At 41.5% G+C, this 18,137-nt stretch overlaps 1 protein-coding gene across 1 annotated transcript; it reads left to right on the top strand.

The window, feature by feature from the left end:
• Positions 1-8,637: 8,637 nt before the first annotated feature.
• plvapa (plasmalemma vesicle associated protein a) lies at positions 8,638-15,137 on the top strand. Its single transcript, XM_021612945.2, has 6 exons — positions 8,638-9,309; positions 9,804-9,888; positions 10,414-11,135; positions 12,904-13,228; positions 13,330-13,390; positions 13,584-15,137. Exons 1-6 carry the CDS (start codon positions 8,920-8,922, stop codon positions 13,594-13,596), a joined length of 1,596 nt encoding a protein of 531 aa, XP_021468620.2. The 5' UTR covers positions 8,638-8,919; the 3' UTR covers positions 13,597-15,137.
• The last annotated feature ends 3,000 nt before the right edge of the window (positions 15,138-18,137 follow it).

Genomic DNA, 18,137 nt, shown 5'->3' with positions numbered 1-18,137 from the left:
AAGAAGAAATCTTAGCTCTTCTCACATATCCAATGGGCCTAAACAAAACAGGCATATAGAAAACCCAGCAGGAAACAAAGAATAGGAACAGTCAGACAAATACCTTTCCAACTCCCCCATGGCACCCCACCCCACACCTGCACTGTAAACCACAAGTATCTGAAATACTTCTAGTAAGTTGTACTCAAAGTCAATGAAAAGTCTTTATTATGTGACACACACAAATATGTATGGTCATATTTTTTATGTTTTATTTAGTTTGCTATTTTATGGGCCATCCCTTTTATAATTTTCTAGGCCTTCTAGGTATTTGCTTTTAAATGAATGTAATATGAGTACTGCCACTAGGCGGAGCTGTGATGTCAAATGGGAGCGTTAGTAAGATTGTGAGATCTTGGAGGTTTCGTCTTAAATCTTGGAGGTTTCGTCTTAAATCTTGGAGGTTTCTTCTTAAATCTTGGAGAATGCCTACTTCTGAACACCACTAACGTTTCTCCGTCTCATCATTTTATCCTGTTAAATCATGTATGTAATGTGCAAAAGTGCAATATGACTCTCAAAATATTGAAGTAACATGGTTAATTACATAATCCAGGAGTTTGGTGACGTTTGCAGGTTTTAATAGAGTGAAAAACTTGTTGGTATTTTCCCCATTGTAAGTAATGGAGGTTGGCTAGGTTGCTCATTTTTTATATGTAAGAGAAGGGATTAAGATGGCGTCCGAACTTTTTGTACTTGTTTTAAACATCATTTTAGCTGCTATTTGTTTTCTTTCCTATGAACGAAGGCTCAGTTTACTTTAGTTCAGGGAATATATGTAAATATGCCAGGTGATGATAAAATGTGTTAAAGTGTTCATATTTGTACAAGAAAATGACTTTTAACAGTTCGCTAGCTTGATGCTAAACGAATTTAGTTTGGCTGGACACTAGCTAGCTCTAGGCTAGTTAGTTTGGTCAATGTTAGCTTACATTTTGGTGGTTTAGTGTAATTGTTATAGCATTTTTTAGCACCGGCCTCCAGCAATTTACTACTTTCCAAGATTGACACTGATAGTACAGTAAGTTATATATAATGTGAATGTGTTGAAGAATGGTGATAGGATTTTTTGAACCTTCAGACCTTTTGTTTTTTTGGAAACTGGAATATGGAATGGGAAGATTTAATACGACAATAGAATTGTCATGCATAATTGATTTTGACAACAACAACAAAAAAGATGAAGAAAATATCATATTTTAATCTTGGAGAATGCCTACTACTGAACACCACTAACGTTTTCTCCATCTCATCCTTTTCGCCTGTTAATTCAGGTTTATTTATCTGCCGGACACGTCTCAATCCGAGGCGTGTAACAATTACTGACAATGTGTATGTGGTAACGTTACTGACTCGAAACTAAACGAGAAGTCACACCAACATTTTTTTTTAAAGATATGATCCCTAATTCACTTTTTATGATTTATTTTCTAAACTAATCCAATTATTGAATTATTGTGCACATTACTGAAGTGGTTGTTCCAGTTTAAATGACTTAGGTAGTTTCCTCCCACTGTTCTTAACCCTGGCAGTCATTATGAATGCAGGTTGCAGGTGAATAAAATATTTATCTGTTGGATAGCCAAACGCTGGCTAGATTCCAATAGAAATTACACCTCACTTTACAAGCCAGCATAATGTCATTTATGGTGAGGGTTTCAAATTCCAGGTACATTTCCCAGATTTTCCAGAAATCCTGGTTGGAAAAAAAATGTGCTAACAAAATTGCAGGCCTGATGTGGCTTGCAAACTATGAGTTTATGGCCACTGTATAAGGCCTTATTATAGACGTGATGGTTCAATTGTAATGTTAATAATCACTTAGGGACACACTTGGTGAAGGCCACAGGACTAAAAATGAACAAATTCAACAACCATTTCTCTTTCATTAACAAATACAGTCATGGGTGGTAACTCTACAAGTCAATCGAAAAGGCAAGGCGCACTGGGAAATGATTGGAGGCGTGGCTTAGTGTGGCTGTTAAATTCATGTACACATACACAAAAAACTGCATTTGTATTACTCATATGAAGTTTGTACTGCTCACTTCAGCTATTTTAAGTTTCTTGAGGATCCGCCCCTTTTTTTCAATTTTCGCCTAAAATGACATACCCAAATCTAACTACCTGTTGCTCAGGACCTGAAGCAAGGATATGCATATTCTTGATAGCATTTGAAAATAAACACTTTGATGTTTGTGGAAAAGTGAAATGAATGTAGGAGAACATAACACATTAGATCTGGTAAAAGATAATACAAAGAAAAAACAATGCGTTTTTTTGTATTTTTTTATACCATCAGCTTTGACATGCAAGAGAAAGGCCATAATGTACTATTCCAGCCCAGGTGCATTTATATTTTGGCCACTAGATGGCAGCAGTGTATGTGCAACGTTTTAGACTACTCCAATTAACCATTGCATTTCTGTTCAAAAGTTTGTATCAAAACTGCCCAAATGTGCCTAATTGGTTTATTAATAACTTTTCAAGTTCATAACTGTGCACTCTCAAACAATAGCACGGTATTATTCCACTGTAATAGCTACTGTAAATTGGACAGTGCAGTAAGATTAACAAGAATTGAACCTTTCTGCCAATTTCAGATATGTCTATGTCCTGGGAAATGTTCTTGTTACTTACAACCTCATGCTTATCACATTATCCTACGGACCCACTGAACCTGTAGAGGTTAACTTGTTTTTTTAATGTAATCGGTTTCTTCAAAAATGTGTGCATCTTGTCAAAGGTTTGAGTAGCCAGACCCTATCCAGATTTACTGTATGCCAAAATGGGGGTGTTGTTCATAATAATCATAGCCCATGGGATGAAACTCCTCCCGAAGCACACACTGCGCGCCATTTAATTGACTGATTTCGCTGACCTGATGGGCGATCAGAGCAGTGGTGGAGTCAGTGGTCTAGATTGGAGATCATATGGCGGGCTTTGTGCTGTATAGCATGTTCGTTCAGTAGGTCTGGGGGATCCAATCAGTTTAGATGCGGTGAAAAGTGAAATAGTAGGCTTAGTAGCCTATACAGTTTATTTTTATACAAACCTTTAGAAGCAGTAATATATCTAACAACATCACTACCAAATTACACCGATGTTAGATCTTTGTTAATTTGTTTTGCTATTGAACTTGCACACAATACCCCATGAGGACGAAGTGAAAACATGTTTTTAGATATTTTAGCAGATTTATTGCAAATTAAAAACAGAAATATCGCATTTAAATAAGTATTCTTCACACCCCTTAGTCAATACATGTTAGACTCAATGTTTATTAATTATGAAATTATGAAAGATATTAATAACATTCTACCCATAAGGCCACTAGAGGGTGCTTCTGGTCATTCTACAACAGGTAAGGGATACTATGTGAAAACTGTAACTAGGCCATTCAAACATTCAATGTCATGTTGGTAAGAAACTCCAGTGTATATTTGGCCTTGTTTTTTAAGTTATTGTCCTGCTGAAAGGTGAATTCCTCTCCCAATTTCTGGTGGAAAGCAGACTGAACTAGGTTTTCCTCTAGGATTTTGCCTGTGCTTAGTTCTATTCTGTTTTTTTATCCTGAAAGATTCCCTAGTCCTTAATGATTACAAGCATGCCCATAATATGATGCCGCCACCAGTATGCTGACAATATGGAAAGTGGTACTCATTAATGCATTGTATTGGATTTGCCCCAAACATAACACTTTGTATTCAGGACAAAAAGTTAATTGATTGACACATTTTTTGCAGTATTTATTTTAGTGCCTAGTTGGAACAGGATGCATGTTTTAGTTTCTTTCTTTTCCCTCTGTCAATTAGGTTGGTATTGTGGAGTAACTACATTGTTGTTGATCCATTCTCAGTTTCCTCCTATCACAGCCATTAAACTCTGTAACTGTTTTAAAGTCACCATTGGCCTCATGGTGAAATCCCAGAACGTTTTCCTTTCTTTCCAGCAACTGAGTTAGGAAGGACGCCTGCATCTGGGTGTATTGATACACCATCCAAAGTGTAATTCATGACTTCACCATGCTCAAAGGCGTATTCAATGTCTGCTCTTAAACTTTGTGACATTTCTGTGCAACTTCTGGTGCACGTTTACTGTGAACAGAGGCTGTACCCACTTTAATTTACTGTTTTAACCGTGTCCAATCAGGCTACTCTGGCTATTTGATCATAATATAGGCCTGCCAGAGTGGCCTACCATAAAAAACTATGGGGAAAATGCATCACATAACATTTTAATATGGAAATAGTGGTTATATCCTTCAGCCTACGGTAGCAACCAATGTGTGGTGTTCAATGTAGGCCTGCATTCCACTAGACTTTGAAAAAACATGTAGGGCTCGACATGAACCTGTTTATCCACTTGTCCTTCAGACGAGCTGACTGAACATTTTGTAGTGTTGTCTGATGTAAGAAACCATACAAAATGAAATTCATTATTATTCCAATATCAGACACATTATGCTACAATCTACTATGGCTACTTAGTTTATTCAAGCCTGTCTCAAAATACAACACTGCCCCCTTTAATAAGACATAAAAGAGCTCTTTACCTGGGTCGCTTTTCAATGATGGCTAGAAATGTAAACGTCTTGTTCTCTTCTAGGAAGCAATCACTCTCACATTGCTAACTACAAATTAGCTATAACTGCGCAAAATAATTTGAACGAATGTGCATACGTGGCAACATGCAGCTCTTGCTTTGATCTCAAAACAATCGCATAATAATCGCCACCGCTCATGCTGTAAAACAGTCCACTTCAAAGTGAAAGGCACAAATCGATACATGGCAATGGTTTATTTGCAGCTCTGATCGGTTATGGCACACCGGTCTGTGTAGAGTAGAGGCCTGAGTCATGCCTGTCAATGCAATTACAATCAGGGGCGCAACTTTGGTTTTAGAAGTGGGGGGGACATAACCTGGCAGGGGGTCCTCCCTCACAATTTTTTGGAGCATCTAAAGCTAATTTCCTGCATTTCAACTAGGGCTTACCCCGACAAAAAATATCTCTGCCCAAGAGCAGTCTTTCAACCAATTGATTGGTCAAAATTTGAAAACATGTATTTTTCTGTATACTGTATAGATAGATACATTCTATGTGTTTTAATAAAATCATCTGTATGTACTGAACTTGTCTTATGCTTTATGCATGCTGTTTTATTAAATACTGAAGACACACAGGTGACTCAAGAGGGAGCCAGAGATCAACATAGCCTAATCAGAAGAAACAAAATCTGTTCCCCACTCTCTGCCGTTATCCTCCTGAAGTTGCTGGTAATAGGTTACAACTGCGGTCGGCAACCTTTTTTATTTGCAGTGACAATTCATCTTACCATTTATACCCATCTGCATGCCACAAATAATTTTCATATGTAAATCTTCGTGGAACAGTTTTATTTAATTTATAATAGTCTTTGTATCTCAAAATCATTGTCAGAGGTTAATCTACATTCTATCTAAATCTAAATGAAAATTATACAAATCTAAAAGTAACTTTGTAATAATGTAATAATAACCTACATAAAGCCAACACATAAAAACCTTGCAGCCTGCAGGTAGAAAATACTTATCACTGGATCAGATCATTACATTTTAATGCCGAGTGGTTATCGAAAGGGAGAGAGCTGGAAATATAAAAATTTAAAATACTTTGAGGAACTATTGTCATTCTGAATTTATTCTAAAAACAGACTTCGATTACTTGCTGTTTGAGGTGAAGAATGGTGGTGAGTTGGTGGTGGTGAGAAAATCAGAAATACTATCAGACATCCCCAAATGGGCACATTTATGGGCATACAGTTGCGTGCTTGCCAGGTAGACTAGTGCTACTTCTATATGCGTAATCAGGTGCGTGTCCTTGCTCAACATTGTGTTTCAAACTAAAGATGATGAATAAATAGACAAAACTCGGATGTGCTCTGCCTACAACTGTGAGGACAGACGCTGGAGATGAGAAGCAGGTACAGGGAGTGAACAATTAAAGAAACACGGACAGAAACAGAATCTGGAAAACACAACGACAAAAATGCAGACACGGTTAACCAACGAAGGAACAGACAGACATAGATGGGGCAATCAACAAGGTGAAGAAGTCCAGGTGAGTCCAATGAGCGCTCATGCGTTAATGATGGTGACAGATGTGCATAATGAAGGGCAGCCTGACACCCTCGAGCACCAGAGAGCGGGAGCAGGCATGACAACAACAAAAACTCTTGCATACTAAGTCTTGCATAATTTGTTTTGTTTTGTTGCTTTGAAAGTGGATAATATTGCATTGATTTGATCACAATTCCCACAGAAAAGGGAAAAGTTGATAGTGGTAACTAACGATGAAACTCTAAAAAGTGAAATTCAATCTCGAGCTTCTCTGTGTAACTGGGCTTGAACCAGGGACCCTCTGCACACATCGACAACAGTCACCCTCGAAGCACCGTTACCCATCACTCCACAAAAGTCACAGCCCTTGGAGAGCAAGGGAAACAACTACTTCAAAGTCTCAGAGCAAGTGACATAAACAATTGAAACAATATTAGCACACACCCTGCTAACTAGCTAGCCATTTCACACGGGGTTACACTCACCCCCCTTTGATCTCCTCCTTTTCTGCAGCAACCAGTGACCTGGGTCACTGCACCAATGTAACAGTGTTGCTTCCGTCCCTCTCCTCGCTGGGCTTGAACCAGGGACCCTCTGCACACATCGACAACAGTCGCCCTCAAAGCACCGTTACCCATCGCTCCACAACAGCCACGGCAGAGCAAGGGAAACAACTACTTCAAGGTCTCCGAGCGAGTGACGTCACCGATTGAAACGCTATTAGCGTGTACCCTGCTAACTAGCTAGCCATTTCACACCGGTTACATCTGCACAGGCTGATTTTTTTCTGAGCCAGTCACTTGGGAACAAGGCCACGTGCCGCTTAGAGGAAACGTGAAAACGTGAATACTTTCTGAAGGCACTGTATATATTGCATGTATTAATTGAATAGTGACCGCAGCCCTTCCGAAAATACATTTCAATTGTGTTTTAATGCGATTTTTCACCCTGCTCCATGTATTCAATGTATTCTATTTCAATGCGGCTCTCAGTGCAGCTTTACTTCTTGGCTATTATGATACATCTGGCAGTTGCTTCTCTTGTACTCCTAGGTGGAAACTATAGGCGGAAAACTACACCAGTACCACGTTCTGTCATAGTCCTAAAGGGCCATCTACAACAGTAGAGTGAAGGAGTTGAGTCGCCAGAATAGAATTCTAGGAGACAGGTACCCAAGGGGATGCACGTTTTTATTACACGTGTGGTTCGAACCACAATTGTATTCTGACAACATTTACCAGAATACCGGTTGTTTATGCTCCAAATAAACAACCCAATTCATTCTCAATATTCAACATTTTGTGTGTACTTCTGTGTTTGTCCCTGATATCCTGCTTTTGTTCCCAAGCTTTATCTGTGATCTGTCCTGATGGTAAAAACTCGGAAATGGCCAATTCTAATACCTTGGTGAATTACTGCTTCCTCTAAAGACGGGGGTTGGCACAGCAACAATGGCTGCCCACGTCAGCAAGTTGGGTTGAGACGCACAGCATCAAAGGGTTGCTGGCTCTGATACTCTGTGGAACAACGTGTAGGCCTACTATTGTCCTGCCACTTAACTAGTCGAGCCGTGCACAGGAAACCATGTTCATGATCCCATAAAAAAGTTTTTTTGGGGGGGGGGGGGGGGGGGGGGGGGGGGAATTAGGTCTTTACAATGTGTCATTTTGAGAAAGGCAGTTATGGAGGAAGATAACATATACAGATCAAATCTTCAGAACAAATAATATCTTCAGAACAATGGTCAGAACAATGGTCACCACAATTGTCAGCACAAAAGTCAGCACAAAGATCAGAACAATTGTTAATGGATCATATACCTGTCAAGAGTGTGAACATGCATGTACCTACCTATGCTAAATACTTGTCAACAATAACCTCTCTGAACCCTACAACTAATCAGAGAGCGGTTAAGGGTTTAGATCGCTCAAGGAAAATGAAAGACCATTATATATGATGCCTACAAAAACCATCACATTTAAGTGTCCCTAATACCTATGTAATACATATTAGGTACATATACCGGTACAGTTTAGGTACACCTTGTTAAATAGTACTTAGGACTGTTATACCCAAAGACTTTTCCTAAGATTATTATCTCTTTCCCTCTTCGGAGCATGGAATTTCAGGATCACTATCGCTTGTCACGTCTGCTGACATGTTGTCAAACAAAGGGGTGGCTGACACCGCAGGGGGCCAGGGGTAAAAAACAGTGTGTTTTCATGTGTGCATGATGTTATATGTATGTGTGCGTGCGTGCGTGCGTATATATGTGTGTACTTGATGGTGTGTGTGTGTGTGTGTGTGTGTGTGTGTGTGTGTGTGTGTGTGTGTGTGTGTGTGTGTGTGTGTGTGTGTGTGTGTGTGTGTGTGTGTGTGTGTGTGTGTAATGTTATGTTAACCTCTGACATGATGTCCAGGGGTGGGGAGAGGGTCAGGAAGGTGTTTCCAGAATGGGAAGTGTGGCGAGGTGTTTATAAAACTCTTGACGATGTTTACACAATCCTGTCTTCTCACTCTCAGACAATGCTCAGGAGAGGAAACGGCTAGAACTTTACTGTTTGGACTGCCACTGTGCGCTACCTTAAGTCAGAAGGGGGATACTATCGCCGAACCACACCACTACCAGGGACTGAGTTTTCTATTTATTTGGTATTTAATTTGGTCCTCAAGAAGTGGAACCCATTTGAACCGTCTTAGTTCTGTCTGGGCTTGGCTGTAGTAAGGGTGTTCTGTACTGTACTGTACTGTACTGTACTGTGCATCTGAGGCTGAGCACCCATGTACAACAGTAGCTACTCCCAGGCCAAGTTTGGCTTGGAGGCCAGGAGGAAGATCCAGAAGCCCAGGGGGAAGAGCTGTGGCTACTACATGAGGGTTGTCTTCTTCTTCTCCTCTCTGATCCAGTCGCTCATCATCGTCAGTCTCATTCTCTTCCTGGTCTACGGGAGGTCCCCGGACGCGGCAGCTGAGAGCCGGGTCCGAGACCTGGAGAAGAGCTTCAACCGCCTCTCCGTTGACAACATGAACCTCCGGCAGCAGAAAAAGAATCTGACGCTTCTCCTGAATGCCACTCAGACCGACAAGATGCGCAACAACAAGGAAATGATAAATCTGCGTCAAATGGCAAACAAATCTGTCATATTCATCACCCATCTCAGAGACCAAGCGGTAAGTGCTGAGACTGGTTCAGTGGTCAATGCTTAGACGGTTGCGGTGATGTTTTTTGATATTTTGAAATACTTTAGAGAATAGTTTTTTTTATTTTTATATTCAACACAACGACATCAATACAGTACATACAGTGGGGTCACAGTGAATGGTTTATTGAATATTACAATGACACTTTTTAGACATTTTTTAATGTGGTAACTGATTTAGATTTGAGTGTAATTGAACATGAAATAACACACCTAACAACAAACACACCACATTCAGGTACATTATGTATATCATATGCATTATTATTTCAGCGATCATTATATCCATTCATTTCAGCAAATGTATACCTGAAAGGGTTAAAACAGTGTTATTTCATAAACATTAGCAATCACCAGTTACGTTCAGATTGAAGTTTGTCAGTTGTATGAAATATATGTATAAAACAACTGTCAACAATAATTAGCTGACAAAATGTGATGCATATATGTTATTAATGTCCACAGAATCAATGTGAAAACGATAAGAGAAGCTGTCAACTTAACATGTGCCGATGCCCCAGAACCATGACACCAATGATAACACTAAATGGTAAGACAATTGATCTTTAAGACAAACCAATGCTTTCATTGCTCTGCTCTGCACTAGTGTTGCATATGTTCAAACGTCCACACAGAATCTCATCCTTGTGATTCACAGATGAGCTTTCCTATTCCTACTAGGTTTCCTAACTTTCCTAACTGGTATTTCTTTGGACAAGAATACGCAAGGAGCAAATTACAACTTGGCAATGATATTTTGTCTTCACAGTTTTTTGGAAAATGCTTGCTGTTGTAGTACCTAAGTAAGAGCAGAAATCGTGAAAATATCATTTAAGTGATTTATTCGCCGTTCTGAATTCACTTAAAACCAACACAGGGCTGGGGTTCAATCCAAGCCACCTTGTAGCGTGCTTGGTTTAGAGGGAATTTTCTGTTGAGCCCAAATCTGCCTTTAAAAGGTGCATTGTCGACAGCGCTCCTCAGATTGAATCCAGGACAAAATCTGATAGTGGTTCAGAAGTATTAACACAAAACATGTTTCTTTCTTTTTTTCTTCCTCAAAAAACGTTTCCAGGCAACAACAACAATATACATGAAAACCAGGTCCAGCGGCTAGAGCAATTGTTAAAGCTAGTGAGCTCCAACTTCAGTCAGACGGTGCAGTTCATGAGGATTGAGATAGAGAACACAGCCAAGGACCGGGACACCCTCACTTTGGATGCCATCTCCCTCCGGAGGGACAAGACCTCCCTGCTGAAACAGCTGGAGAGCTACAGGAAGAAGTGCAAGGAGGACTTTGTCCAATCCCTCGACGGCATCTCCAACGTCTCCAAAGCCTTCCTGTTGAAGATCGACACCCTCCTGCCCAAAGTCAGCCCCTTCCTGCTCACCTGTGAGAAGCAGCGCGACCACCTGGACCAGATCCGCAACAACTGCTCCAGTCTGTCCCGCGAGGTGGAGACCAAGTTCCAGCACTACCTGGACAACGTAGGCTCCCAGGTGTCGGAGATCCAGGGCCGTAGCGCCAGGCTGCAGGTGGAGAAAGACCAGCTAGCCGAGGACCACAACTGGTGCAGCCATAACCGCAGCGCCATGGCCCTGGAGCACCAAGAAAAGTTGCAGAAGACCCAGGAGAAATACGACCGAGAGATGGAGAAGCTGCTGACGGGCCGCATGAGGCTGCAGGGGGACAAGGACCTGGGGGAGACAGCGATGAAGGTGAAGGAGGGCGAGATCAAAATCCTCAACGACAAGATCCGGAGCCTCAACGCCTCCCTGGCCAACTGTGGCTCCAGGGTAAAGGAAGATCTGTTCTGTGGTTTAGTACTGGGCTTTCATCCAGGTCAGAGATAAGGGCCGTTTAAATATAGACAGAAAATGATTTAGAAGTCAAACTGAGGCCAGAAATTGTTTCCGTCCTCGCTGTAGGGATAGAGTTGAGACACTGGTCAAAAGATCTAATCATGTAAATGAGATTTACGATGACAATTATCTCTAGGAAAATACTTTAGTTGAAAATGAAAGCTATGGGAAAGTCAAAAATGTATGCAGGTGGGGGGGGGGGGGGGGGGGGGGGGGGGGGGGGGTGGTCCAGAATAGGCGAGGGTTGTCTAACTTTAGTTTTTTCTTTGCGGGGGGTTGTGTGTTTTTTTATTGGACACAGGGAGGGTAGTGCATCTTTTCCCTGGTTTACATTCACACTTCTGCAGGTTTTACTATGTAATTTCTTCCATCCTAACTACATTTCTGCATCTGCTTGAATGCGCATCCCTGATATCAAGGTATTTTGTTACTTCCCCAATGCACTACGCTTTTCTGCTCCCTAGCTATACCACAGCTCCCTAGCTATATATAAATAAAGATATTCATCAGAGAAGAAGGGCTCTTCCATCCAATGCCAACGCAAAATCAAATATTTGAAAACATGGTAGGATACAGAAAGGCCAAGGGCTGTAATAGCAGAATTTAAATAGTACTACAAATGTATTGGGGATGCATGGGACAGACTACGATAGAGTCACAGCAGAAGAGTGCAGTGCATGACAAGTGTATGGCCCAAGGTATAATGTGTCTTAGTGCCAGGGCCCCTCCCACACGCCCACTGTTTGATAAATGGGCGATGCGTTTTCAGAGAAGTGGTGTGACCTACACATATCATTCCTTGGAAACAGAGGGAAGATCTCCTAGGACCAGTTAACTGCTATCTCACCTTTCACACAGGACTCCACTTTATGTTGTGTCGTTTTGAGGGTGCGCTCCAAGCCTTCACCCCATCACATAGGACAGTCTATTGTGCATCTTTTTTTTGCCACAGGAAAGCACCCACTTTTCTGTCTACCCTACGCCTGCAAAGCGAGTGTGTGGGTTGCAAGTGCTGTCAGCCCCCCCGTTCGTGCTTCCAGTTTGCCCCGGGTTCCTCCTGGGTACCTTGGAACCCAAACTCTGCCTGTATGCCTGGGGTCAGCGGCAAACTGTGTTGTCTCTCCCTGGAGCTTGTGGTTACACCCGCTTCTCCAACATTTGTGTCTAGCATGCGCCTTGAGCATTTGCTTGGATGAAAGCGAGAGTATTGCACGAGAGAGCGACAACGACTCCTGCATTTTTTGGGGGCACCTCCCTGCAAGAGAGGCCCCCTAACTAGCTAATGGCTATCTTTGGATGGTGGAGGCTATTGTATTGCAAAATATAATAGCAAGGCTTACAGCCCAGAAAGGGTCGTATTCAGCATACACTTTTCCAGAGTGACTTACAGGTACAATTCGGGTTAAATGCCTTGCTCAAGGCCAAATCTACAGATTTTCCCCCTAGTTGCCTTGACTTTTCAGTTACTGGCCGAACGTTCTTAACCGCTAGGCTACCTGAGCTTTGAAAGTCCAAGCTTTGATGATCTAAATCAGGCCTGTAGTGCCAATGCAAAAACAAAAAGGTGCATCCCTTTGTGTCCCCAGCACCAGGATTGAGAACCACTGCCACAGTGAGATAGCTCACTTACATTCTCATAGAACTGTATTTAATGACAGTATTTTCACCTAACATCATTCTCTTTTGTCTTATTATGTTTCAGACCGGAATGGGTAGCCCGGGTGCAACTGGTAACACAGGGATGGGCTGGGTAGGGCCGAGTGCAACGGGGCAAGGTAACCGGGGGTCAACTGCTGGAACAGGATCGATGGCAGGAATAGGTGGGTGGGGCACATCTGCATCTGCATCTGCAACAGGAAACGGCAATACATTTTTTGGCAACACAGGAATGGGCGGGCCAGGGTCAAGTGCAACAGGAGTGGGTACTAGGGGATCAGGAGGGACAGGACTGAGTGGTGCCGGGTCAACATCAGGTGTTGCAAAGAAAATTGGACCAGGCTTGGGTACCCCCAACAGTTACAGTTTAGGTAAGACATACTAGTGCCAAGGCTTGATATAAACATCACTTCTTATTAAGACTGATATGCTATGGGTGATGGCTAATGACGTTGTTCTGTTGTTTCCACAGCAAATATCAATCAATACTTACGCGAGCTGCAGCAGTATTCCAAGCCCAACTCCGGCTCAGAGTGAGTTCAGACCCCTTGTACAGCAAAGTGACCCGTAAATAAATGTGTTTGTGCCAGAAATGACCATGTTTCTAGACTTTTTAGTTCAACACGGCTGAGAGAACGTGTGATGATGACGTTCAAATGTGATCTGCAGCCTGCAGTAGACACAATGAACTGAACAAGTCTTTCTGTTGTTTCTTCTTGTCTGCAGAGTATCTGGGTAATCCATGGCATCTCCGATGAAAAGGGAGAAGGAATGGGAAAACCCAGTCTCCTGATATTGAGTTATGGTATGTTAATACACTGAGTGTACAAAACATTAAGGACACCCGCTCTTTCCATGACACAGACTGACCAGGTGAATCCAGGTGAAAGCTCTGATCCCTTATTGATGTCACTTGTTAAATCCACTTCAATCTGTGTAGATTAAGGGGAGGGGACAGGTTAGAGAAGGATTTTTGAGCCTTGAGACAATCTAGACACAGATTGTGTATGTGTGCCATTCAGAGGGTGAAGGGGCAAAACAAAAGATGTAAGTGCCTTTGAATGGGGTATGGTAGTAGGTACCGGTTTGTGTCAACAACTGCAAAGCTTCTGGGTTATTCACCCTCAACAGTTTCCTGTGTGTATCAACTTGACAGAACTGTGGGAAGCATTGGAGTCAACATGGGCCAGCATGCCTGTGGAATGCTACCTACACCTTATAGAGTCCACGCCCCGAAGAATTGAGGCTGGGGGTGCAACTCAGTGCTGGGAAGGTGTCCTTAATGTTTTGTACACCCAGTGTATGTATAATAACATTTCTATCAGCAGCAGCTGCATTGTAATGTATCATAAAAGAAGGTCTATTGCTTCTGTGACATGTATTCAAATTTGTTGCACTTTTGGGGGGCTTGAATGTCATTGGTAAACAAATACGAATGCATATTATTTGAATATGTTGATTTAGTCAGGAAAAAGGCGTGAAAGTCATAAATAATCTGTTTTTAATGTACTGTATGTACTTTTATTAAAACAAAAGGGTAGTTATTGTAACTCCGGTTCTATGAATGATGCGTGACGACGTCAGTGTTTAAAAGGCACGACTTTGAATTCCACACCGCTGATTTCAGAAACATGCACCCCATCCAAGACGGATGTGAATTGTTTGTCCCCATTTGCGTCACCCATTGTGAGGATAATAGTCCCACGGCTGACAGTCCCTCCCCTTCGTCACGTTACAGACATCACTTACTGGAAGACAATTTTATCCGACCAAGATGTTTATGTTTATGTCTGCCAACCTGTCAGACCAATTGGAGCGGATGGAAGGGAAAGGTACAAACACTGGTGTATACAAAACCCAACACTAACAATACCCCCTGGGCTGGCTGCAGACTATATATTTCCATACACTTAATAAGAACATGAAACAACTCTTCTAAAAAGAACTTTGAGAAACGGAAGGATAAAGTTATCCATCAAATCTTTAGTATGTTCTTTCCCCAAAACCAGCCCCTAAAATAGCCTCGGACACCAAGCAATGTTTTATTTTGTTATTGCTGTGTCTATGGGATATATAAACTATTGGAAATAGTATCCCAGCAACCCCTTGTCCAATAATACAAACACTAACTGTATCAGTCTATAACAGCATTCTTGCCTCAATGGGAAAGTATCATGCTTAAATTACATCTAGGAACATGCCAACCCAGATATTATACAGTATGCCATTAGGCCAACAGATTATATCCAAAGCAATTTACAGTTACACATGGATACATTTTTTTTAAATGTATAGGTGGCCCCGGGAATCAAACTCACTATCCTAGCACTGCAAGAACCATGCTCTACCAACAGAGCTACAGAGGATCATCCATTGTGTACCACAGCTCCATTTCAATTTGTCGCAACGGAATCTCGAAAGCGTCCCATAAACCATTTGCACGGCGTTATTCTATTAAATTAGCACATCCTGTTCCATTTCTGAATCAAAGTCTATCTGGCACACCATCTGGCCTACATTTAAGCACAATTAAAGTAGAACAGTAGAACGACTGAGAAATGTTGGTGGCAAACACCCCGTTGGAAACAATGCCCAAGGGGACCAACTGTTAATTCAAACAATTTAAATACGTAAAGTGGTTTGACTGTTTGCCAACTCATATATGGTAGAGTTCAGGACGGGAGACCTCTATCCTGTCTAAAGGAAATCCTTTGTTTAATTAACATCAAGTGTTTTTCCAGTCAGGACGATTGGACCTCCAATTCACATTGAGAGAAGACATGAGGAGATTGTGTGTCTGTGTTCTGATCGGATTCCACTTGAGCACACTCTGCCAAACTGGACCACATAGTCTCTTAGACTCAATTCTATGGAAAATACCTGAGATAGAGACATCAACGCTGCAGATGTTGCTGATTTTAAATGAATAAATGAAACTCATCAAAAGTGCACCGACTTTAATTTTCCATTATCCATGTAATAGAGTGGGTTCAAACAGGGGTGCGCTATGCATTGTGCAAATTGCACTGCGGGTTACAGTACAAGCAGGCTTGAATATGAAGTGGATACGTCACAATCGACACAATGTTCATGAAGCAGTGTGACTGGTATCTAGCAAAAGAGTGTAGGAGTGGTATCTAACCTGGTTGACTGTATATATATTTTTTGAATGTAAATAACTCAAGTTACCTAGCTGGCTAACTTGACTAACTTTGGGGTGGAAATGTCCACTTACTTACAGGTAGCCCTGTCCAGCCCTGCCCAGAGTTGCGCTAGTAGACAGATGCTGCTGAAACTAACCAAACAACCAGAATATGGACTTTAAAACTGGGTCAATCAACAACAACCAACAAAAGATTAGAAAATCTTTTGAAAGTGTATTATCACTTTAAACCTGTGTCTCGTCTTAATTTGATATACAGTTGAAGTCGTAAGTTTACATACACCTTAGCCAAATACATTTAAACTCAGTTTTTCACAATTCCTGACATTTAATCGGAGTAAAAATTCCCTGTTTTAGGTCAGTTTGGATCACCACTTTATTTTAAGAATGTGAAATGTCAGAATAATAGTAGAGAGAATGATTTATTTCAGCTTTTATTTCTTTCATCACATTCCCAGTGGGTCAGAAGTTTACATACAATTAGTATTTGGTAGCATTACCTTTAAATTGTTTAACTTGGGTCAAATAGCCTTCCACAAGCTTCCCACAATAAGTTGGGTGAATTTTGGCCCATTCCTCCTGACAGAGCTGGTGTAACTGAATCAAGTTTGTAGGCCTCCTTGCTTGCATGCGCTTTTTCAGTTCTGCCCACAAATTTTCTATAGGATTGAGGTCAGGGCTTTGTGATGGGCACTCCAATACCTTGACTCTGTTGTCTTTAAGCCATTTTGCCACAACTTTGGAAGTATGCTTGGGGTCAATGCCCATTTGGAAGAACCATTTGCGACCAAGCTTTAACTTCTTGATTGATGTCTTGAAATATTGCTTCAATATATCCACATAATTTTCTTTCCTCATGATGCCATCTATTTTGTGAAGTGTACCAGTCCATCCTGCAGCAAAGCACCCCCACAACATGATGCTGCCACCCCCGTGCTTCACGGTTGGGATGGTGTTCTTCGACTTGCAAGCCTCCCCCTTTTTCCTCCAAACATAAGAATGGTCATTATGGCCAAACAGTTCTATTTTTGTTTCATCAGACCAAAAGTACGATCTTTGTCCCCATGTGCAGTTGCAAACCGTAGTCTGGCTGTTTTATGGTGGTTTTGGAGCAGTGGCTTCTTCCTTGCTGAGCAGCCTTTCAGGTTATGTCGATATAGGACTCGTTTTACTGTGGATATAGATACTTTTGTACCTGTTTACTCCAGCATCTTCACACGGTCCTTTGCTGTTATTCCGGGATTGATTTGCACTTTTCGTACCAAAGTACGTTCATCTCTAGGAGACAGAATGCGTTTCCTTCCTGAGCGGTATGACGGCTGCGTGGTCCCATAGTGTATATACTTGCTTACTATTGTTTGTACAGATACAGATGAACGTGGTACCTTCAGGCGTTTGGAAATTGCTCCAGACTTGTGGAGGTCTACAATTTTTTCTCTGAGGTCTTGGCTGATTTCTTTAGATTTTCCCATGATGTCAAGCAAAGAGGCACTGAGTTTGAAGGTAGGCATTGAAAAACATCCACAGGTACACCTCCAATTGACTCAAATTATATCAATTAGCCTATCAGAAGCTTCTAAAGCCATGACATCATTTTCTGGAATTTTCCAAACTGTTTAAAGGCACAGTCAACTTAGTGTATGTAAACTTCTGACCCACTGGAATTGTGATACAGTGAATTATAGGTGAAATAATCTGCCTGTAAACAAGTATTGGAAAAATGACAAAGTAGATGTCCTAACCGACATGCCAAAACTATAGTTTGTTTTAACAAGAAATGTGTGGAGTGGTTGAAAAACAAGTTTTAATGACTCCAACCTAAGTGAATGTAAACTTCCGACTTCAACTGCATGAAGAATTGCCTACTTATCCCTCTGTAGTGTTGTAGGTTCAGTAACATGAAAGCATGATGGATAGTATTCACAATAACCTTTTTAGGTTATCTCTGCTTGTCTTCTACTGCCACGGGTCATTTGCTATTGGGCGTCCCAAAGTATCTGAGGCCAATTAGGTCAAAACCCTTCTAGATGACGCAGATTGGTGTCACAATGGTGTCTGAGAATACTGGGTTCGCTCGGGTCTGGGAGACTTTAGGGGCCATTTGGAGCCCAGAAAAG

The sequence above is a fragment of the Oncorhynchus mykiss genome, chromosome 8, assembly GCF_013265735.2.
Source record: "Oncorhynchus mykiss isolate Arlee chromosome 8, USDA_OmykA_1.1, whole genome shotgun sequence".
Classification (NCBI taxonomy): domain Eukaryota; kingdom Metazoa; phylum Chordata; class Actinopteri; order Salmoniformes; family Salmonidae; genus Oncorhynchus; species Oncorhynchus mykiss.
This window is presented reverse-complemented; position numbering and strand designations above follow the sequence as displayed.